The sequence below is a fragment of the Cuculus canorus genome, chromosome 3 (assembly GCF_017976375.1).
Source record: "Cuculus canorus isolate bCucCan1 chromosome 3, bCucCan1.pri, whole genome shotgun sequence".
NCBI lineage: Eukaryota > Metazoa > Chordata > Aves > Cuculiformes > Cuculidae > Cuculus > Cuculus canorus.
Genome location: NC_071403.1, coordinates 14,564,967 through 14,591,660, shown reverse-complemented (window position 1 = coordinate 14,591,660; position 26,694 = coordinate 14,564,967). Strand labels below are relative to the sequence as shown.

General features: G+C 37.9%; 1 protein-coding gene across 1 annotated transcript in view; it reads left to right on the top strand.

Annotated features, from left to right (window-relative positions):
* Window positions 1-26,694, top strand: part of COL9A1 (collagen type IX alpha 1 chain) — a 68,555-nt gene that overhangs the window by 19,565 nt on the left and 22,296 nt on the right. Inside the window, exons 8-28 of the mRNA XM_054062422.1 lie at window positions 366-440; window positions 988-1,023; window positions 1,133-1,195; window positions 3,975-4,028; window positions 4,620-4,655; window positions 8,249-8,272; window positions 8,575-8,628; window positions 11,214-11,267; window positions 13,068-13,100; window positions 13,208-13,264; window positions 13,992-14,045; window positions 15,299-15,352; window positions 17,675-17,728; window positions 19,090-19,143; window positions 19,591-19,644; window positions 19,822-19,875; window positions 19,995-20,048; window positions 20,274-20,327; window positions 21,395-21,439; window positions 22,256-22,309; window positions 22,415-22,468. Coding sequence (XP_053918397.1) covers window positions 366-440; window positions 988-1,023; window positions 1,133-1,195; window positions 3,975-4,028; window positions 4,620-4,655; window positions 8,249-8,272; window positions 8,575-8,628; window positions 11,214-11,267; window positions 13,068-13,100; window positions 13,208-13,264; window positions 13,992-14,045; window positions 15,299-15,352; window positions 17,675-17,728; window positions 19,090-19,143; window positions 19,591-19,644; window positions 19,822-19,875; window positions 19,995-20,048; window positions 20,274-20,327; window positions 21,395-21,439; window positions 22,256-22,309; window positions 22,415-22,468 — 1,071 coding nt within the window. The remainder of the gene's footprint in view (window positions 1-365; window positions 441-987; window positions 1,024-1,132; window positions 1,196-3,974; window positions 4,029-4,619; window positions 4,656-8,248; window positions 8,273-8,574; window positions 8,629-11,213; window positions 11,268-13,067; window positions 13,101-13,207; window positions 13,265-13,991; window positions 14,046-15,298; window positions 15,353-17,674; window positions 17,729-19,089; window positions 19,144-19,590; window positions 19,645-19,821; window positions 19,876-19,994; window positions 20,049-20,273; window positions 20,328-21,394; window positions 21,440-22,255; window positions 22,310-22,414; window positions 22,469-26,694) is intronic.

Genomic DNA, 26,694 nt, shown 5'->3' with positions numbered 1-26,694 from the left:
AGTGCTTCAGAGATCAGTGTTTTTACTTCTGCCACCCTGTCGCTGCCACATGGTGTTCAGATCCTGCTGGGTTGGGGAGTTGAGCCCGCTCCGCCTTGCGCTGGCCCTGCCAGCGTCACAGGGCAGCTGAGCCCAGGGAAGGGGTTTAACACCTCATCCCTGTTTTGCCCACGAAGGTTGCTGGTTGTTGCAGCAATAGCTGTAGGGCTATGGATCCTGAGTGTGGAGTGAGGACCCCGCTTCTTATCGCCACTGTGACCCTCTGACTAGCCCATAGAAGCCCCCTCTCATTGTGCTGCCGTCTCCAACTGGCTCTCACAGGTTTGCCAGGATCTAATTTCTCCTTTTTTTTTATTCTTTGTCAGAGAGGTCTTCCTGGTCCACCAGGGCCCCCAGGTCCACCAGGGCCACCAGGAGTTCCCGGTATTGATGGCATCGATGTAAGTGTTTCCTATGCCCTACCTAGGAAATAGGAAATGCCTTAGGGTGTACCTGCATTGTCCTCACTGTCAGACGGTGAGGAGTCTGAATTTGGCTGCAGATTCACATAGGAATTAATGGGTCTCTTACTCTGTAGCAGGCTGGGGTTGGGGGGAGAAATTAGCTGTTCAGATTATCTCTGATACCAAAAATACAGGATTGTTTACTTTGTGTAATGAACATCATATGTTGTGATTATTTGCCTTAAATGCTATATAGACATTTTATAATTCTAATCTCAAGAGGGATTATGTATCACTCATGCTGAAGCATGATAAGGATTTGTGGCATTATTCCTGATAGCATCTACTATGTATTTTCCCCCCGTTCCTGTTAGAGGTTTCCGTGATTATTTCTGTTATTCTATAACAGAGATCATGTGGGTTTAATATTGATAAGAATCAGTTTGGGATTATCCCTGATAGTCTGTAAATCAGTTTTTTTCATAAGGGACCATAAAAGGTCACTGTAGCTGCGACTGATACCTTCCTTTTCATATCTTGTTAGGGGGAGAGAGGTCCAAATGGACCCCCTGGTCCACCGGTGAGTGATTTCAGCTACTTTGTGTTTGCTTCTGCAAGAGAAGAGGTTTCAAGTTTTGTTTCTGCTTCCCTCTCTGAAACATACTTAACTGTCCATTTAAATCCTGAAGGGCCCTGATGGGGATGCTGGCAAGCCAGGATCCCCTGGCCTGCCTGGAGAGCCAGGAGCTGATGTGAGTATGCTTGATTTTCTGGAATTTCCTCTCTCTCTTTTTTTTTTTTTTTTTCTTCTTCAGTAGAATACTTGGTGCTAGTCTATTTCTAGAGAGACATGACAACATGACCTTCTTTTGAGGTCTCTGGCTTTCTCACAGCTGCTGCTGAGTGCCAGTGGCACAGGCGCGGGAGAGGTGCTTTTCTCCAAGCTGGAAGATGCTCTCCTGGAGGAGGGCGGCTGGGACAGCAGCTGAGGAGCAGAATGAGGGCTGTTGAGTGCTTGCTTTGGAGAGGGCGCTGGGCAGTGATGCTGCTGGGAGGAGGCTGGAACCAACCTCAAGTCAGAGCCTCACTCCCTGCAGAGGGAAGAACAGAGAAGCAAGGACAAGAGGGGGGGATCCACGCCAAGGTGTGGTCAGGAGCGCCTGCTGCGGTCATCCTTACGGTCATCCCCAGGCAAGGGCAGGCTGGGCCAGCTACCTCAGGGAAAAGGGGCTGAGCAGCGGTTGTTTGGAGTGATTTTAGATCTTGTTCCTGAAAACAGAGAAAATAATAATAAGGAAAAATCAGATCAGCCCTAAAGGCCTGATGTTACAGTGGAGTGTTATTAAAAAACTCCAAAACCAACAACCAAAGGACCCATAAGGATCATCAAGTCCAAATCCTGTCCCTGCACAGGACAACCCCAACATTCACACTGTGTGTCTGAGGGCATTGTCCAGATGCTTCTTTAATATTGTCAGGCTTGGGACCGTGACTGCTTCCCCGGGGAGCTGTTCCAGTGCTCCATGACCCTCTGGGTGAAGAACCTTTTCCTAATATCTAACCTAAACCCACCCTGGCACATCTTCCTGCCATTCTCTTGGGTCCTATCATTGGTCATCAGAGAAAAGAGATCAGTGTCTGCTGCTCCTCCTCCCCTCGTGCAGAAGCTGTAGATCACAATGAGGTCTCCTCTTCTTTAGCCTGAACAAATCAAGTGACTTCAGCTGCTCCTCGTAAGGCTTCCCCTCTAAACCCTTCAAGAACTTTGTGGCCCTCTTCTCAAAACTCTCCAGTAGCTTGATATCCTTTTTATACGGTGGTGCCCCAAACTGCACACAGTACTCAAGGTGAGGCTGCACCAGTGCAGAGTAGAGAAGGACAATCACCTCTCTCAATCTGCCAGCAATGCAATGCTTGATGCACCCCAGGACACTGTTGGCCCTCTTAGCTACTAGGGCAAACTCTTGGCTCATGTTCAACCTGTTGTCTAAATAACGTAGAAGAATAAAGTTTCAACATCATTTAGTGCTGATGGCCTGTTAGGTTATATCTCTTGAGTAAATTAGTGACAATAAAAATACCTTTATAAATTTTGGGGAAACCATTCACATTTCTCTTGAGAGCAGTGTTTGAAAGTATTTCTTGCTATGAAGCAAGGTTCTTACATTAGTGCTTAGATCTCATTCCAGGAGGCAGACAAGCTTATGTTTAGTTTATTTACCTTGTAGAATACTTCTATAGTTTAAAATATCAAAAATAAAGACTCTATACAACAAACTGGTGTAATGGAGAATATTGCAGGATATATAAATGAAAAAGCCTAATATTTACCGAGGACTAGAATACTGTTAAAGGTTAATTTTGAATTTACTTTTGAAACAAGATTTAGTGGACATGGAGCTGAAACAGAGTGTTCAGTTTTCAAATCTGTAGGAGGGGAGGGGAGGGGCTTGCCATGAGTGGTATCTCACACCACTTCATTTTTTCTTGGAAATAATACAAGATCACAACCCATTTGTACGTATCAAAGCCCCATAAAAATCATTGCCTTTTATAATTTTTACTTAAGTCACAGGTTTGTTTTCCTCGCCAGAATTCATGGTTACATAGCTGGATGGAACTGAATGTTACAAACTCAGCTTTTAATATTTGTTCAGACTTCTGTATTTTCCCTCATATTAGTGGATGAGTGACACTAATACTAGAATACTGGGTTCTGAAATGGTGAACCTTTTTTATTTTCACTCGAAGACAAAACATGAGACCTTCTTGTGCTCCCACTGTGTATTCAACTTTTAATTGGGGTTTTAGATTTATAATACCCTTTTTCATGTTTAATGAGTGAGACAGTTCCGACTTTTTGAATCTCGTTTTTCTTTCACAAACTATTTCCATGTCAGGTTTAATGGAGTGAGTAAAGATACTGTACAGTAATTGCCTGTAATGATCATGTAGGCTTTTGAAAGCAAATTTTCAGAGAAAACACCCCTTTGGGTAAACACTGAATTGCTGGAAGTGTACCAAAAAAGAAAAGTTTCAGACAAATGTAAAAGTAAGACTTTTCTTATGGATATATAGAAATTTCTAAGGCATACAAGTTGGAACCAAAGAAAACAAAAGAACTCCAGGTGAATTTATAGTTACAACGTCATGGTTGATTTTTAATTTTAGCCAGATTGACAAGTGTGGTCAATGAATGATTTATTTCAAATGGAAAGCACTGACAGTTTTTAACGTGAACTAAATTCATCAATCTCCTGCTGAGAGAAAATAATATCGTTTGAGATCATGTGTTTAGTTTAATTGTGATTTAAAAGAATGTTTAAAGGCATTGATGTTTGTCACCAGAAGGTAGTACTTTGACCTCGGGCAGTTATTTCTGTGCATGTAAATAGGCATTTGAATTGTGAGTCTCCTACAGCTACTTATCTCATTTAATAGCTTCATTATTCTGTGGTTTAGAATGTTTTCTGTTGTGATTAGGAAAAGCACGTGACTTTTGAATTAACATTGTATACATTACTTCCAAAGGGATTGACAGGACCTGATGGTTCACGTGGAGCCACGGGACCAAAAGGACAAAAGGTAAGAACAAAATTATACATGAAATGATGGGCTTTTTATTTGTTTATTTATTTTAAGCAAGATTTTTGTTATGCAACTAATGGGATATTCCAGCCTTTCTGACAATATTCAAACATCTCTAGAATACAGACTCATTGGGCCTTATTCACACAGCGCAAAGCAGCTTCCATTTCCCCAGCCAGTGATAGGGAATTATGGCATTATATTGATGAGATTAAGATTGAGAACCTTCAGTAACGGTGAGGCTCTTTTTGTACTGTTATTATGTCATAGTAATACACAGTGGGAACCATAACAATCAAACCTGACTTTGTCAACAACAAATAAATATACATCAGAAGTCAGAGTTACCAGCATATTTGAAATATTTTTTTTGGAGGAAAAAGAGGGCCTGAAGCTGTGTCTTTCTAATATGGAGAGTCTTTTCTATCAAGTCTCACTGAAACCAGCATAGGATTAATGAAGTGAATAATACTTGCGGAATATGTACACTAAATAGTACCCTCCGAAAGGTGAGAACATCTTCCTGTATGTTGTTTACAAAACTTTATACTAATGCCTCTTGAAAAACTCAACTGTTATCTTTTAAAGGGTGAGCCAGGACCGCCAGGTGCTCGTGGTCTTCCGGTAAGTAATACATTTAGTATATAGAGAGGCTTTTTAGACCTTAAGTATCAATATGAAAGATTCTTACCATTAAATGTATTGAAGAAATGCCATAAACTGTTTAAGAAGTTTCAAAGAACACATAAGATATTAAAGTAGTACACTAAGGAACATTTTTGTCTTTATATCAAAGTGTGCAGATATTACTGAAAGGCCATGTTTGGTTTCCATGCTGTACAAAGGAAGGGAGCATGTGTGATGTGGTCAAAGTTTTGGACATGCACCATTGCCTTCCATCTATTTGTGGAAATGCAGTAGAGACAGGAGAGCCTATGTTTTATTTGCATAGGTGCATTCTACAGTTATTTCTGTAGTAGGAGTTTCGGATCCTTGCCACATGTTTAAATGGAATCACTGAAGTGCTGCAAGGGACTTCCTGCGCTATTCCGCATGAGAAGATCATCAAATATGGGAAAGGATGTGCGAAGAATACTGTTCCAGTTGCCATGCAGATGGCTTTGATATCCATCTTTCTGGGCTGAAAGTAATTGTGAATTTCACAAGATTGAAGAAGTGAATGATTGCTGGCATGTTGAAACTTAGATTTTATAGGAAACCAGGAAAAAACTACAGGAAAAACATTAATGGAACAAGGATACAGGTGTGATGTTGTAACAGGGCTAAAAATCTAAATATAAAATTAGATTAATTTCACATTGGAATTATGTAAAGAGACATTGTATTCTGATATAGCACTCCTTGATTTAAAATTCTTTATCTTTGGCTGTATCTTTGTATATTTGACCCTGTCCCATTAATTTTCATTAAATTTACACCAAACAATAATTTTGATATTTGACCTGATAGGAAATAATAATATTATTCTTGAAGATGTTACGTTATAGGCACGTGCAAACTTAAAATGAAATATTCTATGTTGACATCCATGTTTTATTTTCATGGGTGCTGTATTTTACCTGAAAATCAGGACAATATGTAATACTTTTCTAATGTCTGGTCAAATTGTCGACTCAATATATGAGCTAAACTTAGTCATAGAAAATAGCAGAATTGAGATATCTTCTCAGTAGACTGAAAGCCCTGCCCTTTGCTGTTACAGGTTTGAGGTTTGTTTCTTTTCATTTTTTTGCTGTAAAGTGGATGGGAAGTAATTTCTGGTCATTTGCAATGCACTTTAAAATGTGTCTCTGAAATGGAGAGAGAGCTTAATTCTGACAGATATGTTATTCAGATTATATGGAAATATGTGTAAATGAAAACCACTATGAGATAGGAAAAAAATGGGGAATTAGAACTGAGGTACTGAAATACTAGTCAACAGAAATTAAAGCTGACTGTATGTATTTTTACCTGACCATTAACAGACTAATGTGAGAATGAATAATTACAGAGCCCTCAGAAAAAGTGGGTATCTAAAATATACGTAAAGAAGGTTAATCTCAGCTTAGAAATGGCAATGTTACTATGTGAGAGCAGCAAACTGGACCAACTTGTCAAGGTAGAATGCTGATTATGTTCTGAGCAGTGCTTACCTGGTTCAGGTCTTTTGTGATCACTTTTTGAGACTGTAAAAGCAATAAATCTGATGAGATTTTAGACCATTGTTCAAATTTTGGCAACTTTTGTTTGCCCTGAGACTTTTAGTCTAAAGGTGATAATGCTTCAGTGAACCCCAGCAGGGATTTTCTTTGGAATTGTTCTGCCTCTGCTTAATATGCAACTGGACCTTGTGATTAAAGGTGAATCCGCAGGAATATTTATAATAAGGAAATGAAAATTCTTAGTTATTTAAAGACAAGACGGATATACTTAGTCAACTCATGTCATTACCGTTGTAATTATTAAGTTTAATCCTCAGACTTCGCATTTTAGGAAGAAGGGCCCAGTCTTTGACTTGGTAGCCCCATGGTTGTTAGCCTGTACATGCTGAATCCATGTGGAAAGATTAAAGTTCAAAACAAATTTCTCTTGAGGAAATGCCGTTTATACAGGCTTTCCTTTTGATGAATAGCTCTAAGCTGCTGAGGAAATAGAGCAGTTAGTGGAAGTTTCTCAAAATGGCCAATACTGGTCGTCTCTCCTTTAGTGAGATTAAATTTAGAGGGAGTAATGAAACCTATCTTAAAAACCTGATAAAAGAAGGATGGCTGTGGTAGTATTGGTGTGTGATGGATCTGATTCTCAGATTCAGAGACTTTTTAGGAATCCGTCAACACGAGTGTGAAGTACTGGGGTGTTTAATCTTTGCAGGCCTTGGGTTGATCTGTGCGACTACGCTTACTAGAAACATAATGAACACACTTATGAGTCTGCATACTAGTTACATGATTAATTGGGTATTTTGGTGCATTTATGCACTGCTTTGAATTCAGTCAATGGCCTTTTGCACGCAGAGTAGACTCCGGATCGTTATTCAAAGACTTGATTTCTTGCAAACCCCACTTGCTCAAGTTGTTAAAATGCTCAATACAAACAGAAAGCCAAAAGCTTTGGCTACAACGTTAATTAGTTCTAAATTATTGTCACTGTTTTTCAAGCTCATCCAGTGGCATTTGTTGGACTTCAGGGCAACTGAAAGAAAAAAATATCTCAAGTTTTACTTAAAGTGTTTGCTTTCAGAGACAGGTGGTGTTTCAATATTGGATATGTGATGCAGTGAAAGTTTGGTTTGTATTGTCAAATATAGCCATGTATAATATAATGAATTGCAGCAAAGGAACATTAAATAGTAGTAGAGGAATTATGTAGGTTTATCAAGAGGAAAAAGTTCTGTTCTTCTGTGTATTAAGTGGTTAAAATGGAATTACTCTGATAAATGCATGAAATTTTCCGTGTGTTATACCAAGATTTATAAAGACAACCTTGCAGGTACAGTCCTAGTGTAATATTTTGTGGCTTTTAAAATATACTCAACACAGATGCTTTATTACATCTAAACTCCTGGGGGTTTAAGTCTGTTAGTGATTTTATGTGGCAGTGTTTTGTGTACGTCATTGATACTGTTCTCTGTAAAATTATTGATTTGGTTTAGTAATATGAGTTTGAGGGATCTGTTTTCTTAGAGGGAGGGTATTGTCCAAGTAGGCGGAAACACATTTGTGTCTTGCACACTCTTAATTAAAATTAAGAGTAGTACTGATGGAAAATGTAAACAGGAGCAGTTTGGTGTTCTTTTTGATTACCAAAAAGCACTGGTTTAATGGATTTCGATCTTGGGGAAGCACTGGCAAGCACTGTTAGAAGGAAATTACTACAGCACAGATGTGCTTATTGTGGTACTTGATAATTAGCTAAAACCAAAAGCTTCAATGCCTTAATTCCTTTGTGGAAGTGTATGTGTTTGAAAATATGTGTAAATGAGTGCTACTGCAAGGCAACTTAATAAATATTTTTTTTTCTCCTGATATTGATCACCTAATAAATAACATTGGTATTTAACATCAGTTAAACAAGTTTTCAAAATGATTTTGGAGAGTCAAACATCAGGGTTTTTGTACCTTTTTATTCTGAATACTCTGTTCTTGGCAAACAGCTTGACTAGGTGTGATACCCTCCCCACAATTCTGATCCTTTTTTTTGTGTGTCTTTCACAGGGCAAGGGACTTCTTGGACCACCTGTAAGGATCATTTTAAAATTCATAAATCTACTGTTTAATGAATCTGTTTAAACATTCAATAAAGCTACTATACTGTAATAGAAGTAATTCAGTGGAAAAAAAGACTCTCTTAATTCGAGTGGTTTATGTCTATCATGTATGCTTTGTTCAGCTGCTACTGAAGTTGCTTAGGTCTGTGGCAAGAATAGTGGTGTCTGAAGGCATAGTTTGTTGTCTGAGAGAATTACGTGTTTTTATTCCTCGGGTGCTTGTTATAGAAGTATTGTGTTGTTTAAAAACACTCTTTAACTTGCTTGTTATAGGGCCCAGCTGGTGCAGCAGGACTTCCCGGGGAAGTAGGTCGTACTGGTCCACCTGTAAGTACTACCGTTTGCTAAAAATCTAGGTTTATTCAATTGCTAGAAGGTACTTACATAAAAAATAAATAATTACTATGCCATCTAAACACTATTTGGGTTATAGCAGCACTTGAAAACATAGGTTTTTTTTTCTCTACGGGTAGAGGAAATTTTCTCTCTACTAGTAGAGGAAAGATTGTGCTTGAAGCTCATCAAAAGCAAGGAACAATGAATAACACAAAGTTAGGGACACCTATTAGATTAGAATTAAATGTTTCATATTGTGTTCCGTACTCCTCTTCTTATTCAAGTAAAGTTGAAATCAAAAAGCAGACTTGCCAGAAATACAAGAAGTCTGAAACGTAACATTTGATGCAGACCTTTAGCTTTACTCCCGTCTTCTCACATATACATTATGTTACATGACCACATACTATTTCTGTTTTCCATTTTCATATCAATTAACATGGCAATTTAGTGTTTCTTCTTAGTCTCATTTTAGGTGTGACTTCATCTACTGACCTTACTGCTAAACTGTGCACTCATTTTCAGCACACTCATATTTTGACTCCGTATCCTAGTGGAATGCAAATGGAAACCAGTTTTTTTTTTACTTGAAATCTGAAATAACATAAAAATTATCTTTAATGAAGCCTTCTTTTTAATGCGTAACTGTCCCTGTGTGTGGCACTCAGTCATATAAATGAGTGTAGAAAAGAATATTAAAAACTGCTGGTTTGTTTCAGAAGATGATCCATCTAACTCACTGTCTTCTCTGCAGCAAGTGTAATAATAGGTACTTAGGGGAGTGTACAGGCTATTTGTAAAATGACATTTTAATAGAATCATTAAGGTTGGAAAAGACCTCTAAGATCAACCAGTTCAACCATCAGCCCACCACCACTGTGCCTACTAAACCATGTCACAAAGTGCCATGTCTACATGGTTTTTGAATACCTCTAGGGGAGGAGGCTCTGCCACTTGTCCAGGCAGCCTGTTCCAATGCTTCACCACTCCTCCAATAAAGACTTTTTTTCTAATATCCAATCTAAACCTTCCTGGCACACCTTGAGGCCGTTTCCTCTCATCCAATAACTTGTTACTTGTGTGAAGAGACCAGCACACACCTTGCTACAGCTTCCTGTCAGGTAGCTGTAGACAGTGATAAGGTCTTCCCTCAGCCCCCTTTGCTCCAGACTAAACAATCCCAGTTCCCTCAGCTGCTCCTCTTAAGACTTGTGCTGAAGACAGTTTGCCAGCTTTGCTGACCGTCTCTGGTCATACTCCAGCACCTCAATGTCTTTCTTGTAGCAAGTGGACCAAAGCTGAACACAGTATTCGAATGTGGCCTCGCAAATGCTGGGTACAGGGGAAGAGTCATTCCCTACTTCTTCTGGCCACACTATTTTTGATACAAGTCAGGATGCTGTTGGTCTTCTGGGTCACCAGAGCATGCTGCTGGCTCATGTCTAGCCAGTTCTTGACCAGCAACCCCAGTCCTTTCCTGCTGGGCATCTTTCCAGCCATAGTTCCCCAAGCCTTCGCACGGGTTTCTCTTGACCAAAGTGCGAACCCCAGCTCCTGGCCTTGTTAAACCTCATAAAATTGTCCTCAGCCCATCAATCCAGCCTGTCCATGTCCCTCCACAGAGCCTTTCTGCCCTCAAGCAGATTGACACTCCTGCCCAGCTTTTTGTCATACCGTCCCACAATTTGGCAGTTGGCAGTTCAGAAACTGCCCGAACCAGAAATTGCACATCTGCTGCCATTTTCAAAAGCTGCATATGAGCCGATCCTTTTTCAAAAGCTATGTATGAGTCTATCCTCCACTAATGCAGTCAGTCTCTTTTTTATTACATTTATATCATGGGCTTCTCTAGCACATTGTGATAATGAGTAATTATACACTGTGTGGAAAAGTAATATATCTTTTTAATGTTTTTAAACCTATGGCCCTATAGCTCATGCATTATGAGAATTAGTGAATAATTTTCTACATTCATCTTGTTAATTTCATTTATGATATATTGATTTACTAGCATATCAAAGATAATATTGAAATGACAGTATTAAGTTAAAAGGTGATCCCTGTCAGAGTATTAAATTTATTTTAATTAAAAACATTCAGAAAAAAAATATGTGCATGAATTCTGTGTTGTATTTTCTTCTGAAAGCTCTGGACATTTAAAATTCACAAACAGCAGAAGATTCTAATTTGGTAAATTCATCTTGGGCTCTGAAAAAGGGGACTTTTTTACTCTTTGTGTTTGGGGCATTTTTACCATTTACTAAGAATTTTTTTAATTGAGAACTTAATTAGCGGTTCTGAGACAGAGGAGTGCATAGATGAGTCTATGGTCAGATGTTTCCACTTTCTAAAGCATCTAAATGCTCCTGTTCCACAACATGGCTCCAATTCTACTGAAAAAAACAGGTTTCCCTTTCTACTAAGGGATCTGTGTTGTGGATTTACTTTTTAATTGGCTACCTAGCCTGTCCTTCTGTAGTTACTCAATTTCTTACTGTTGTTGTGTGGTATAAATATATAACTGCTGAATGTCATTATTATTATTAATCCACAAAATTATTTTATTCTTTTTTTAGGGAGATCCAGGAAAAAGAGGACCCCCAGGGCCCCCAGGACCACCAGGCCCTCCGGTAAGTGATTGCCTTTAATATGTGCTAATGTGTCTATTATGTATTGTTGCTGCTTGGAGGAAACTTCTGAAGTACTATAGCTGAATATTGACTTCAGGATTTCAGCAGGCTATATTAATTCGTATTTTCTATAGTCTTGAGATACAACTCATTTAATCATATCAACATTCAATCTTCCATTTAGAAAGCAAGTTTCTAGTCTTTGTGGTTGTAAAAGATAGTTTGAAATGCAAAATGTGTAATTTGTTATGACTTTTTCCCATTTCTGCAAAAGGTCTTAAGCTGTAACTTTTAGAGATTTTGAAGTTCCCTGTGAATTCTATTATTACTGTAAATGTAATTTATGTTGGACGTCACCGATAGTACTTCAGCGGAGGTAGACTTTTCTCTGTTAGGAGGAGAAAAAAATTCATATTTGACTCATAAGCCAGAAATATATGCTCCCAGGTGGGTTAAGTTCTAATGCTCTTCTTGCAACCAAGCCTGCTGCTTGCAAGATACAAGAGAAAGCTTTAACGCCAGTGCTTTGCTTCTCTAGGGGAATGGCTATCTTTGAGCCTCGTGGAAGGAGGGGTGTGTGTTATGCCTTTGTCTTTGACTATTTTTGCTGAAACAATGTGGTCCCTTTCACTGGGCTTTAAAGGAAATTGTATTTCTCCCTGTTGTGCCTCTTAAGGCTCCTGAGAGCTTCCATTAAGTCCTCAGGAGGACTACAAGGGTGTTGTGGGGTTATGCTGGGAGAAAATTAGAAGAGCCAAAGCCCAACTAGAACTTAATCTGGCTGCTGCCATAAAAGACAATAAAAAATGTTTCTATAAATACATTAGCGGCAAAAGGAAGGCTGAGGAGAATCTCCATCCTTTATTGGATGTGGATGAAAACTTAGTGACAGAGGATGAGGAAAAGACTGAGGTACTTATGCCTTCTTTGCCTTGGTCTTTAGTAGTAAGACCAGTTGTTCTCTGGGTATCCAGCTCCCTGCGCTGGGAGACAGGGATGGGGAGCAGAATGGAGCCCCCATAATACAGGCGGAAATGGTTAGGAGCATGTTACACCATGTAGACACACACAAGTCTATGTAGCTGGATGGGATCCACCTAAGAGTTCTGAGCGAGCTGACAAAGTGTTCACCAAACCACTTTTAATCATTTAACAGCAGTTCTGGCTGACTGGGGAGGTCCCACTTGACTGGAGATCAGCAAATGTGACACTCATTTAGAAGAAGAGCTGGAAGGAGGATCCAGGGAACTACAGGCATGTCAGCCTGACTGTGGTGCCAGGGAAGATTATGGAGCAATGCCAGGTTATCTTGAGTGCCATCATGTGGCATATACAGGACAACCAGGGGCAGGCTCAGTCCAAATGGGTTTAGCACTTGTGGTGTGGAAAAGATTGTTTTCTCTGTTAAGATCCGAGTCTTTTGCTGAATAGTAGTAAGCTGGAAAAGTGAATTATCCGCATTACAGAAATCATTTTGGATTCTGTTTGAAATTCATGCAGTTCGTGTGTATTTGCTCTGCATTAAATAGAAATGTGTTCTAGCTTAAAAAAGGAAAGAACTATTTTGTTTTTCAGAAAAGTTGATCTAAGTTAGAGGGCAGGATTTTGCAGGCACCAGCGTTCCTACCACAAAGTCCTACAGTTTAGGTGCTTTTCATGTCAGAGACCTTTTCTTTATTATAATTGTGATTCCAACCTCGGATAACACTATTTGCTGTTTTGTCTAATGACTATATTGTCTAATGAGTGAGGTCTGGGTATTTCCCTTTTACTAACTTCGATTAATTTCATTTAATGTAGGGAACAATTGGCCTGCAAGATGGTGACCCATTGGTAAGATAGTTGACAATGCTTCCCACCCCCCCCCTAGTTTTGTTTTAAATAATCTCAGACAACCTTATTCAACCTACGTGGTACTAACCCTGTGGATGTTTCTCCAGTGTCCTAGTGCTTGTCCACCTGGCCGCCCCGGACATGCTGGCTTAATGGGAATGAAGGTAAGAGAGTCTGTTTGTTCAAGTGTTCCTTACAGAGATTCTGTCTCAAAGCAATAAGGAAGGTAATTCCTGGCTTGACAGAAGGGCAGTTCACCGTTAATTCCAAAAAACGTTCTGTCAGTGTGGATGCTTATGGCTATTTCAACTCTTGACTGTCAAAATAACTTCTCATTGTTGATATCTCTTACTGCTGCTGTAATCTTCAGGGTAAAATTTATGTGTGGTTCTGAAAGGATTAGAGCATGTGAAGAATTGCTTCGTTCACTTTCTGGACCATTTTCAGTCTGACTTCAGAAACTCATAAATATTGACCCAAATCCATAGTCTTTTTTTCCTTCTTTCTCTCTTCTTGGGATAGGTGGGATAACATGCTAAATCAAAATGAATGCTTTTTGAGTCCCATTTTATCGTAAGGGTTTTTTTTAATGTATTCTTTGCTGGTTTCTAGGAATGCTGTTGGCCTGAGAAATTTGTTATGGGGTAATATAAGAAGAAATACTAACTTGCTAGGAATACAGCCTTTTAAGATCCAGGACCAGATGTCTTTGAACATGGTACCTAATATGAGTTGTTAACTAGATAAGTGAGGAAGCATTGGTGAATGGGGATTGCAGAGGGAACAGCAAGGTAGTTCTTAGGAGTTTGTGTCTGTTTTGGAAAAGTCACTATTTTATTTTTTAATAATCTCTAATTATGTATTTATTTTGGTTTTTTACATTTATTTTAGGGCCAGAAAGGTTCAAAAGGAGAGTCTGGTGAACCAGGAAAACAAGGTTATAAGGTAAAAAGGAAAATCTGCTGATGTTTTTAGGAAGCTAATAGTAGTTTCGCCTCTGCTTCAAGAACAGTATTATATTTAGTTAGACCTATTAACTCTTTTACTGGAATGTATGAAGATATACTACATATCATAATGCTCCAGAGTAACCAAGGCACATCTTTCTTCTTTATTCAGCTGTACTCTGTATTTATTATGATGCAGGAGTCATACTTCTCTTGCTCTTTATTTTGATCATTCAATTTAATTATTATGGAACCCATGCCAAAAATTGAAGTAAAATTTATAATTGGAAAGCTTCCAAATTCTTAAATGCAGAAGAACTATATGGATTTACCAAATTGTTCTGTGGTACAGATGAGTGGTAACAGAAAGAATGAGAGGAAAAACGTATTTAAGAGGGAAAGGACATAGTACAAGTTCACATGCAAAGAAAGATTATTACTATAGTAAAGAGACTAAATCTAATTCAGTTTGGAGACTGAAGTGTGAAATCCTTTAAAGTGTTTCATTTGAATTAATCTTGTTTAATATTGAAATAGCTGTAAGAAAATATGAGATTTGAACTGCCTTGCTCTTTGCTTCAAGCTGGAGGAAAAAAGTTGGAAAAAATTTTGTCGCTTTTGTTTTTTTTTTTTAAAAAGCCCTGCTCTCTATTCCTAAGCATATCAAAAAGAATATTAATTGATTAGGAACACCTTGCTTATTTTTTTCCTGGATGTGGAACAGTTGTTTTATGCTCCAGTATTCCTTTTTTGCAAATTAAACTGGCAGTAAATACTGTTCCATTAGTGCGCAATATCATTGCATGAGAGAGGTTATTATCTAATCAAATAGCAGTTAGACCAGATAAGGCATTTTACCACATTAATTTTCAAAAAAGCATTGTGATGCAGAGCTACTAGTGTGTCCAGTCCATTTCCATATATGAGTACACCTTCATTACACTTCTAGTCTGAAAGAATAAGAAAATTTAAAGAGATTAACACCAATAAACAAAGGAACAGCAGATTAAAATATCATTATCATTCTTCATACTGGGGTTGCTTTGAAATTACCCTTTTGACTGATAGATACTTGTTTTGGTTGACATTCCATTCAACTATGTTCTGACGAAGTAGTGTGACTTCATTTAGATTTTTATTCAAGCAGGATGTGGTGTCAGAAAACAGGAAGCAGTAAATGTACCTCCTGCAATGAGAAAGCAATATGCATGGTGTGGATTAGCTACAGATGTATTCCTTTTGCTTTCCCAGGGCGAAGAAGGAGACCAAGGACCCATTGGTGAAGTGGGAGCTCAAGGCCCTCCAGTAAAGTATTTCCTCTTAAATAGTGTTACCCATTTGCTTTATTATTTCATATCTTATTTTCTTCTTATTGTAAGAAAACAGATATTATACAATCTCCTTTCTCTTTATTCTGTCACATTATCTCTGAGTGAAAGTAGAATTATTTAAGTCCCTCTAAAAAGCTACTTTAGTCCTTGGCTCAAAGTTTTATAGTTCTGTGGAGAGGCTTACTTTAAAATGTAGATGTCCTAAATTTTTTGTTATGCTTAGAATGTGCAGCTAGTGGTGGTCGTGGAGTTGTTTTTCCTTGACCTTCCTTTCCATAATTTGGGTGACTCTGACTTCACCTTTGCAAAGCTAATGTTTGTTTGAAACATGGTTAGCTGTGGAATTCAGGCTTAGCAAAGACTTGAGGAGGAAGTAGAACAGATTTTTTTTTTTTCCTTAATTTTTTTTTTTTCCTTTTTGCATTCAAAAGAAGCATCCTTCAATCACACCTATGGCATTGGAGTTATCTTCTTGTCCTCCTTCACTTGGCTTCTTTGTTCTGGCACATACCTCCTCAGCTTGTTTCCTTATGAGGAGCTGTTCTTAACGGTTACCACAGCTGAACTGGCAGTAGGGAACAGGATAAAAAGGAGTCATTCTAAGTAAGAGAAATAGCTATAGTGGTAACACGTTTAATTGCTTTAGTTGATTTCCTGATGTGGTTTTATTCTTTTTTACAAAGATGTGAAACCCTTTCTTTAATGCCATTGATTCTTGCCTTGATTCACATGACTTCCAAATCCTAAATTACAGAATTTTCTATGAATGTGAAATGACATAAACCTCTGGATTAGGAGTAGAGAAGGATAAAGAAAAAACAGACACTAAGTAAAAGAAAGAGTGAAATCTTTCTTATGTTGGATGCTGAAAATAATATCCCTGGTGCTCTGATGCAGAAGTATTATACTTGTGTAAAATACAGCTTCTGCTGTCTGAAGGGCCTGTGGGGACAATTCATGTAATTCGGTTTGGTAAAGTTCTTCAGTCACTGTGTAATAACACAGTAGAATTAAAAACCAATTTGAGATCGACTTTCCTTTCCCTTACTCGTTTCCCTTCACGGTTTCACCAGCTGATGACCTTATACATAAGCTTTAAAATAATTGGTTTTTATTAAAATGTAGGATTCATAATATGGTGAAGGTGATGCCAGATAGACAGCTTATGGAAAAGAGGATAGACAGTGCTTTAGAGGAGCAGAAGGAGAGGCTGTAGAGTGTGTTGTATTTTCCTGTATGTTTCTTACATAAACAAATGTAAGGCTTGCGTCCATAGAAGGTGTTAGGAATCTACTCCCCACAGCAGCAGCTGCAATCCGACACTTTTCTGCAATGCATTGGCAAGAGAACTCACTTAAGATAGTCACTTCTGGGAGAGGTGTTGCTTTTGATAGAAATTAGGTACAGCAACACGCCTCCTTCGGTCTGTAATCTTGGAATTAGACTGTCTCTCCCTTGCTGGACTGCTGTACTCAATGATGCATTGTCTTGATTTTTCTTGTGGATTGGGCTGATGAGACTTTAACTGTTCTGTGCATGATTCCATTTAACTTTATTGGGAGCAAGTAAAACGTCTGCCTGTCTAGAGTCTGGTCAAGGAGTAGGATTGCCTATGCTGCATTGGAGTGCCTGTAGCTGTTTCAATAACATTGTGCATTCTTCTTGTTGCAGGAGAAACACATTCTGGCTAGGGGTTTGGTCTCTCTGCAGAGAGACCTGTCATGTAGTTTCAGTATCTCAAGAAGAGGATAAAATTGAAGCCATGAGACTATTTTGAGGGGAGGTGATGATAGTTAATGATATTGCCTGCTGCACTAGGGTGTCTTACGCAGTCCAGCCTCTCAGGTGTGGCAGTCATATAAACTTAGCACTTGCATCCTCAAAAACCTTCCCCAATTTTGTCTGCCTCTAAAGTTCTATGAAGTCTAATGGTACCTTTCTCCTACATTCTCCTATATTCAACTTTAGACAGCACTTGTTTAAGCCTGGTCTTTACGTATTCCTCTCACAGGCTGCACAAGGAGAATGCTTCAACTCTGCGGTAATCAAGAAGAGAAATCACTGGGTTTTTCAATCCTTAAGGAATATTTATGGTTGTAGCATTCAATCTGATAGTTTTGTTGTTCTTTTAAAAAGCCTTAACTTTGTAAAATATCAAATTACCATATAAATTAAATATTCTAATGCAGAAGTAGGCAGAAAAAAAGCATGTAGAACTCTGACTCTTCTGTCTGAAAACTAGGACAATTTTGATGAAAAGATTTAAGCATAATTTGAATATACTTTTCATTTGCAGGGCATCCTAGGTATCAGAGGTATAACTGGTATAGTGGGACCTAAAGGTACCAAAGTGAGTATTAACTTTTCTTTCTATAAAATGTCTTAGATAAAGAAAATGTACATTTCTGAATGCTTTTAAAACTTATTAAAATTTCTTCTTTTTTTCCTCCTGCATTTTCTCTCTCCTGCCAGCTGTATTTCCATAGTTACTGTACTTTTTGTTAGGAAGAAAGGCAGCTTGGTCCTTCTGATTGATGAAATACACCTACTTTTCACACCTTTCCCTGTGATCCTTGGATTTATAGTAGTTCAGCATGTATGCAAGTATGTAGTTAGCAAGGTACAAGTTATAGCAGTTATAAACTATAGCTTATTTTATTTAAAGCTAAAATTTATTAACAATTGCAAGATTTTTATCTTCCTGAAGCCTTTTCCTTCCTCTATCTCAGTTGTGTTAGGACTTTTTATTGAGAGTTTGTTCTTTTTCCATTCTTTCTGTCTCTTGCAACTTTTGCCTCTTAAATTGCTGCCAGTGGGATTCATGTTTACATGGGCTCTGACTTTTCTGGGTAGTTTTCCTGTTCTTTATCAAAGTGTTTCTAAGTGTTATTTCAAAACTGACTGTTACATTTCTATACTTAGGATCTTACTAAGTGTAAGGGAGGAGTAACGTGTTGCATCGTGCTGTTGTCTCCTTCTCCGGAAATGAAATTACAGAAACCTTATCCATATTCAGAAACAACTTCAACTTTGTCCTGATTATGCATCTTCTAATAAATAATTCTTCCTGCCCTCTCAGACACATTTGCTAAGTTATTACTGTCCTACTTTGCTTTTCCGGCCTTTGTATCTTCTCAGTCTTCTTAGTTATTTGCCTACATTTTTATGCTTTTTTGTCTGTTTGAACTATTTACTATTATCTGTTTGGCAAAGGAGTTCCTTATTCTCTGTAAATGATTTTGAAAACATTTTTTTTTTGTCTCCATTTAAAATCACTTACAAGGTAGCAATTGCATTGTTTCTTTGAAAAATAGCTGTGCTGCACTTGTTGATTTCTGTTCAGATTTTGATGCTATTCGATTATGTGGTGAAGGATACAGTGGTATTAAGGGACACACAGACATCTTCTGAAGTAGCATGAAAAGGTCTACCTCCTCGCTGTCTAATGATGATTTTTTTAGAGAATGAACTAGATGTAAGTTTTGAATTATATTTTGCCATAGTTAAAAAATATTTGCTTTCATAACTCCACAAAAAAACCCAAGATATGTTCAAAAAAGTTTGTCCATATTGGTTTTTTTTTTTTTACTAAAGCTGTAAAAAACCCATCAGATGTAGAGAATTTGCAACTCCCAGCAAGCCAGGAAGGAGCATAAGTTGTTAGTGTTTCAGCACTTAATTTTAATATCTTGTTATCTCCTTGTTTTGTAGGGAGCTCGTGGGCTTGATGGTGATCCTGGTCCACAAGGTCTTCCTGGTGCACCTGTAAGTAGAGTGTCCTTTAGACAAACACTTCCCAGGGCCCACCCAGTTAGACAGTAAGTCCAATCCATAGATTTCCCGCAAGTGAATAAATGATATGACAGTGATGTTAATTCCAGAATCTCTTACTGTCCCCAAGGGATTACAGGGTAGATTAACACATTTTAGCCTCTTCAAAGAAGTAGCAATAATATGCTGTGTGCTACTGTGCACTAAAGTGGCTTGGAATTTTTCAGATTTTAAACTGGAAATTATTCATTCATTAAAACAAAACCTGTAAAGGGCAGTTAGCTGTCAGCCACAGTTTTAGGAAATTGCATTTTAAAATGTAGTGTGAGTTTAGGATGTCTGTGAATTGTACTATTGTTGATTTACTGGAGGTTTTAGCTAATAAATGCAAGTAAGTTTATTCTGATTTTATTGCTAAAATAATCTTTTTTTTTCTTTTAGGGGGATCAAGGACAGAGAGGTCCACTGGGAGAGGCAGGTCCAAAGGGAGAAAGGGTGAGCACAGACAAATTTAAACTCCTGTTGACTTGCAAGCATTGGTACTTATATACACATACAGTGTAATTGGTATTCTCAAAGTAATGCATATCTGAATTAGTATGCATTGACATTCTTTGCATTTCTCATTTCAATGTGTTTGTCTTAATTTTTAATAATTATTATTATTCTTAGGGCCCCCAAGGTTCGAGAGGAATAAATGGTCTCCCTGGGCCTAAAGGAGAGCCTGTATGTATTTTTCATCTCTTCATTTGCTTCATGCCATGCTTATTTGTATGTCAGAGTCCTTGGGTGAAATCTCTCTAACAACACATTAATTATTTTTTTGTTTGTTTGTTTCTTTCAAGGGCTTACCAGGAGTCGATGGTCGGGAAGGGATCCCTGGAATGCCTGGAGCAAAAGTAAGGCAGAACTGGCGTATATCTGAGCTTTAGTAGTGCCCTGCATTTATTAACTCATTTGTGGCTTTTTATTGTGCTGCTGGCTCTGGCGTTATGTGCATTATAAGGGTGACTGAATGAACTTTCCCATCCTACGGATCCAAAAGTACTCCAGCTCTTTGTTCCAGAAATAGAATTTCCTGTTTTATTTGATTTGCATTAATTACAACTTAAAATGTTTTCCAGGGTGAACCAGGCAAACCTGGAGCTCCAGGTGAGGCAGGGCTTCAGGGGCTCCCAGTAAGTATCTGTTGTTTTATCTTTGAAAGTTAGGCTCAGTTCAAAGCACAGAAAAGCCATATATATGTTAGTTTGATGCTAATGTTGGAATCATTAAAGTGAAAACCTAAGCAAAACACCTAGAAAGAGTGTGTGTAATGCAAGCGGAAATTCTGCTATGTGTATCCAAACCTTTTGCACTGAAGCCTACATCTCCTCATGGTACTGTAGAGAGGAACTCCATCTTACAAAATGTTTGTGGCCAGTTTGCCATTCTTTTAGCGTTTCTCATATCTGAAACCCTGTGGATGTTATTATGTGACCCCACAATTAGAGCTGGTCTCGTACTGACTACAGCCAAACCTATTCCCAGGGTGAGCTGGAAGAGCTGACCTGCTAGTCTAACATGCCTTACGTGAACAATCATCTCCTTCTGAAATTCTGCTTGCTCAGAACATCTGGAATGCATCACGCTCATACTTCTTTCTGGGGGCAGGGGGGTTTTCTAGTGTGTCCCCTATGGTGAAGGTACAGGGAATCTAAGAACTCTAAGAAGGTAATCCTCACACACTGACTGAATAAGTTTGAAAAATGTTCCAATTGTCAAAAGCTAAATGGAAATTTCTTTTAAACACTGTGTTATAGGAGTAATTGCTGTGAGGATATAGTGAAGGAGCTGTATTAGAACTGGAAGTAAAATTGTAATACGAAGTGAGCTCTTAAGGTTGGAAAAAAATTTGGTAAATGCTGTTGCACGAAAGTGAAGAGGGTATGAAATGTAGAGAAAAAGTATCTGTTAAACTTTCTGTCTCTAGTCTAAGGGTACTGAGACCCAGAATCTGTTTCTAGTCTAAGCCAGAAAAAGCCACAACTCCTTACTTTTTCTTGCTCCTTTTGCCAATTTATGAAGTAGGAATCTGTTACTTTGTAAATAGAAAGAATTCAAGCTTGGTCCATTATTGGATTAAAGTGCTTCAACATAGAGTAAAAGGACTAGAAGGACTTTAACATGACAAAATGTGTTTTTTTTAACACCATTTCTAGTCCTCTTAACAACAAATAAACACCGTAAATGTTACTTCTTTCAGGGTTTACCAGGCTCCCCAGGTGTGAAAGGCATTCCTGGCCCGAAGGTAAATAATCTTGAGTATTGACTTTCTTACAATACTGTATTCCTCCTTAACAAGTTCTAGAGTATTCAGTGAAAATAAATCTACTTTTGTTGTGGTATGAGACAAGGCTTTGGTTGAAAGAATGAAAAATACTCATTTATCAACTCTAAATCTGTGCTTTTTCATGGTTCTTTTGCTGCATCATATGTTCATTTCATCATTTCAGGCATTAAATGGTATCAAAAAAAAGCCATTTGCTTTTAAAGTTATGGAAGTCATTGCTAGAGGAGATATGTGACATAGGTACCTCACCACGTTTGAAGGAGACATCTCATAATAAGGATAATATTTGTAGCTTCCCTAAATTTATTGAATCACAGAGGTTGTCATCTATATTTATGTACCACCAAATTGCAGTATCAATTGCAATTAAGTTTAAAAAAGTATTGTATGATCAAAACTATGGAATGTTTCAGACAATAATGTTTGAGTTTAGTTCCAAGTAATCTGAAAAAGAAAGCTAGACTGAGATGTGAATTTCTTCTGAAATTACGTGGTAATATTGATGTTTTCCTTTGATTTGAGAGCAGTAATTAAGTCTGTTTGGGATTTGTCAGTACTTAAACATCAAAAGAACTGAAATCTGAGTTCTGAAAAGTTAGATAGAAGGAATTAGGTGAAAAATAAGTGAAAACCAAAAATAAAGGTGGAAGTTAAAAAATTAATACAGACTGAAACATTTTTAGACATTATTGATTTGTTTGTTTTTATATTTTAAAATGAAACAGTAATGTGGAATATTAGCTTGGCTGATATTTATCATGTTTTGTCCCACAGGGCAATAGAGGTCCCCCTGGAGCGCCAGGTTTGATGGGAAATTCTGGTAAAACGGTAGGATCATTAATATTATTCAAAAGATCTAGAAAAATGTAAAGTTTTGCATTGTGCAAAAGGTTACTTTTCATATTTGTTGCATTTTTCCTGTCCCCAAAACAGGGTGAACGAGGACCAGAGGGAGAAGCAGGTCCAACAGGACCCCTGGGACCACCAGTGAGTATCGAATAAATTTCTAAATGAACGTAGGCAATACTGCATTGTGTCAAGTTATTGCTGCTGAAGCTAACCATAAGGTAAAAATATTATTGGGCTCAAGTGCTAATTTTTAAGGTAAATATTAGGTGTTATTTAACCCCCTTCTGTGCCAGGTTATTGTCCATCATCGCACAGAGAAATCCAGAAACGTGTCCTGTGAGTGTTTCTGCCTTTGGTGTTGAATAAAATTTTAAACCTTTGTTTATATTCTTCTGGTAAAAGCCCAAACAGAGGGATAGAGAGTGGTTTGTGACAAAAAGCTGGAACCAAACTCCTGTTCTTCCACTGTAACTCCCGCTGCTGGCACTGAAAAGCTTGAATTCACTAGCTGGCAGGAGATCATTTGCTCCTTTCTTTAACTGTTTCACCCTCTTAAAGAAACTTAAGCTGTATATTGCAAACTCTTGAACTTTGGATTAAGTGGCTAGAAGATGCATCTTTTTGGCTAGGACCTATTTCTAATGCACGTAATGTGAACAGTGAGGCAAGGTATGGAGGAAAGGAAGCGGTCTGCCTTACCTCGTAAAGAAAATGGCTAGAGACTGTCCTTAGCCCCTCTGGCATGGCACAGTTTGTCTTCGTATTGCTAAACTCCCCTAATACTCCTCATGTCTATGATCAGGCTGGGTGCAATCAAGTTGCAGATGGGGAACAGACTCTTGCCTGTGTTCCCAGACTGTTCTTGGGTGTTATCTAGGAAAGTCCAGTTCACCCGGGACAAAAGCACGTGAACCATTATATCATGTAGGGTGGTGGGATGCTGCTCAGGCCTGTGCCTTGGCCCTTTCTGGTTGGTATTAGTAATGTAGCTATAGTGATGTGAAACGTAGCATTTATCTCTATTTGGAAACACTGATGATGTAGTTTTTCACTGGAGATTTTCCTTAATACTAGAAAGGTTCAGAAAACTGTAGAAATCGTTGCTGGGCAGGTAGCTCCTGCAGGAAATAAATGTGCTAAGGGAACCGATTACAAAAGGCTTAGTGTTGGAAGACAAAGGAGGGCTGTTCCTGAGGCATCCTTGGCGTACTAGAGAGCTGCTGGATACAGATTTCTGATTCCCCCTAGAGTGGACCTGTCATGGACTGAAGTTACATAAGACTGATCTAATTTCCTTTTGCTGTTAATCATTTGGTGAGGGATGAGAGGGTCAGCGATTTGAAGAAAATTTGCATATCCCAAAATTCAGTCTGATCATGTTGACAAAGCTCCAGAGTCTGTAACCAATTGCTTTTGCAAGCTTCTGTCTTGGCTTGACTGATAACCCTAAGGGATACTGTCCCGGAATTTCATGAGTCTCTGCTATCATACAGTGACGTAACAGTTTTACTCGTGCAGTTGTAGGGTTATCCTCATACAGGGCTTACAGAGTTTCTGGTAGGGATATATTTGTAGTGTGGTTTCATGGGTCAGGAATATCTTCTCTGAATTAACTCCTAAACATACGGCAGCAGGCAGACAAGTAACAGACCTCATTTTCTTTTGTTTTCTTCTGTGCTTTTCGTTATCGTGTGCTAGATGCAGTAATTCATGAGATCACATTTATTTCAGACTGAATATTTGTATGAGTGCTGTGTCTGCAGCTACCTATAAATGATATAAAAAGGGAACTTTATGAGGATATGCTTACTAGGATGGAATACAGATACCTTCAGCCTCCCAAATACCCAATTTGCAAGCATTTGTTTTTGTTGTTTGTGTTTGAAAGTGTTGGGTGCATTAGAAACTGTTTTCAGCCCTGTTCTTCTTGAGCTGTTACTTTGTATACTTGCAACAGGAATAAGAATTATAATTGAATCAGACCAAAGTAATTGCCCACTTTGATAATCCACTGTAATCTGCTAAACTATGCTTTTAATTCTTTCAATGTGAGCATGAATTTACAAAATCATCAGTCCATAGAACAGGAGTTGACACACAAGGTTAATTATTAGTAGCCCTCTAGTCAGAAAGAAATACGTAGATTAAATCCCATGATTTTTCTGTTTAGCACTCTAGAAACCAGCAAGACGTTGGGGTATCTTGCCTTTATTTTCTCTATAAAGTGCACTCATTATGGAAAACGCCAACATTAGAATAAAAACATGGAAAGAAAACTTTTGGTCAATACAAAATGGAGGAAGGAAGTAAATTATTGTTCATAGAGTAAGTTTGCATATAGAACATAAACCGGTAACCTACTTCTCATCTATATTTCCTCTAAAGCTATGAAGAGTAACTATGTTCTTAGTTCTTAGAGTAACTAACTTCCTTCTGTTCCAGAATACAGGCAATGTTGGACTGGAATGGCTTTCTGTTTTACTTTTGGGAACACTGAAAAAAACGTTACTTTTGTCCAGGAGACTGGAATGATCAGAATTTTTTGTTCTGGCAGGACACAGGATTAGATTACTGAACCAATGGATTTTGGTCCAAGTTGAGGTTGTATTTATTTTCAGGGCAGAATAAAAAGTGTTTTCTCTTTCTTCTGACTCGTGTACATGTAGTAGATACATTTAAACCTCAGCTTTTAGGACTCTTCCATTTCCAGGAAAATAAAAATCTGCCAGTTGAATAATTCTGCCATGATTTTCAAACTTCTAAAACCAGAAAGTTATAAAAGAAGTTGAGAAAAGCTTTTCTAATTGCTCTAGAGAGAAATTTTCTTGTGTATATTTTTGGGTGTTTTTTTCCAGATTTTGAAATTTTGTCATAACTTTAACAGTTGATAGTTTTTGACCAAAGTTTTGTAACCAAACACTTTCACCGGGAAGATATTAGATTGTTGAAAACAAGATAACTAACTCTAATTAAAAATAGGCATACTCATGTGTTGAAAGACTCTTACCTCACTGCTGATAAATCTCCCTAGAAGAAAATTACTTTCAGAAGTACCATTTTAGTCTATCATTGCTTTTCCGTAGAAAACTCAAGTTGGTACCTAAGCAGAAGAAAAACAGTTGTACTTTCATTTATTTAGTTTACTGTTCATCTGTTCAGTGAAACAGAAAAATAACTGGAGCAACATGGAAATTTTGTCTTTTGTTTCTAAATCAAGCATATTCTGCATTCCACTTTAACTGTTTGGGTGGTTTTTCTTTTTTTCTGTTAATCTTATGTTTGCTTCATGTATGCTAGCTGATCCAAGCAATTACCAAACTCATTTGTGATTTAAATCTTTCTAAGCCAGTCATCATGGCAGGTGGCCCAAAGGAAGCAATTCTCAAACATCAGTGTCATTCCTAATCAGTGGAATTTAGCCCTGCTCCCTAAGCTGCTTAACCATTTTCTTTCATATTTGGTGAGATTTAGGGAGAGTTAATTTTTTGAGTTAATTTTTCATGTTGTGTCTGCAGCAAATACCCTTGCCCCTGCTTTTTTGATTCCTTGTTTTTCCTTGGCTATTTATCCTTTAAATTACTAACATTTGGAGAATATCCATTCTATCTTATGGTTTTACAGTAAAGAGAGCTTGAACATTTAAGTAACCATTTAACTTAAAGTTCAATGCTTGCCCAGCAAATTGAGAAAATGATGTATACGCAGGCCAGCATATATATGTTGTTAAGGATTTACTATGAAATACATGTTTTCCTAACATTAGCAGCAAAGGTTAAGTATCTGGCTGCCTAAGATTTCATAACGTAACCCCTCTGAGAGACTTCTGAGAGGCTCAGGTTGGTTGTGCTGAGTTGCTCCCTGGAAGTACCTTTATCTCTCTGCTTATTATATAGAGAGAGCCTGGAGACTACCTTGTATTTGGTTCTAAAATGTCAGGCAGCCTGAAGTCAGATGAGAATACTGTTTTCAGCATCTTAAGTTGCTTTCAGCTAAATAATTTTCTGAGTCTTTAAAGTTGCATTTGTCTTACCCTGAAGTGTTACCCTAAGATTTATAACTAAAACCTCATTTTTTAGTCATTGTCTTTGTACATGACTTCAACTGAAATAATGGGTCATTTTCCATGGCTGGTGTTAGTGGCATTGGCAGTGCGATAGGATGAAATGTCCTTTTCCCAGTTTATATGGTATGTTTAGGTATAAGTGAATGTGTTTTGTATACATACAGTTTCAGAGGGGTTCCACAAATGGGTAATCAACATTTACACTTAAGATACAGCTAAAGGAGTTAGCGTTGCACAGTCTATAGCAGAGTCAAAAGAACAAAGTTAATTTCCATCCTGCCAGGGTATGTTTTTTTATCTG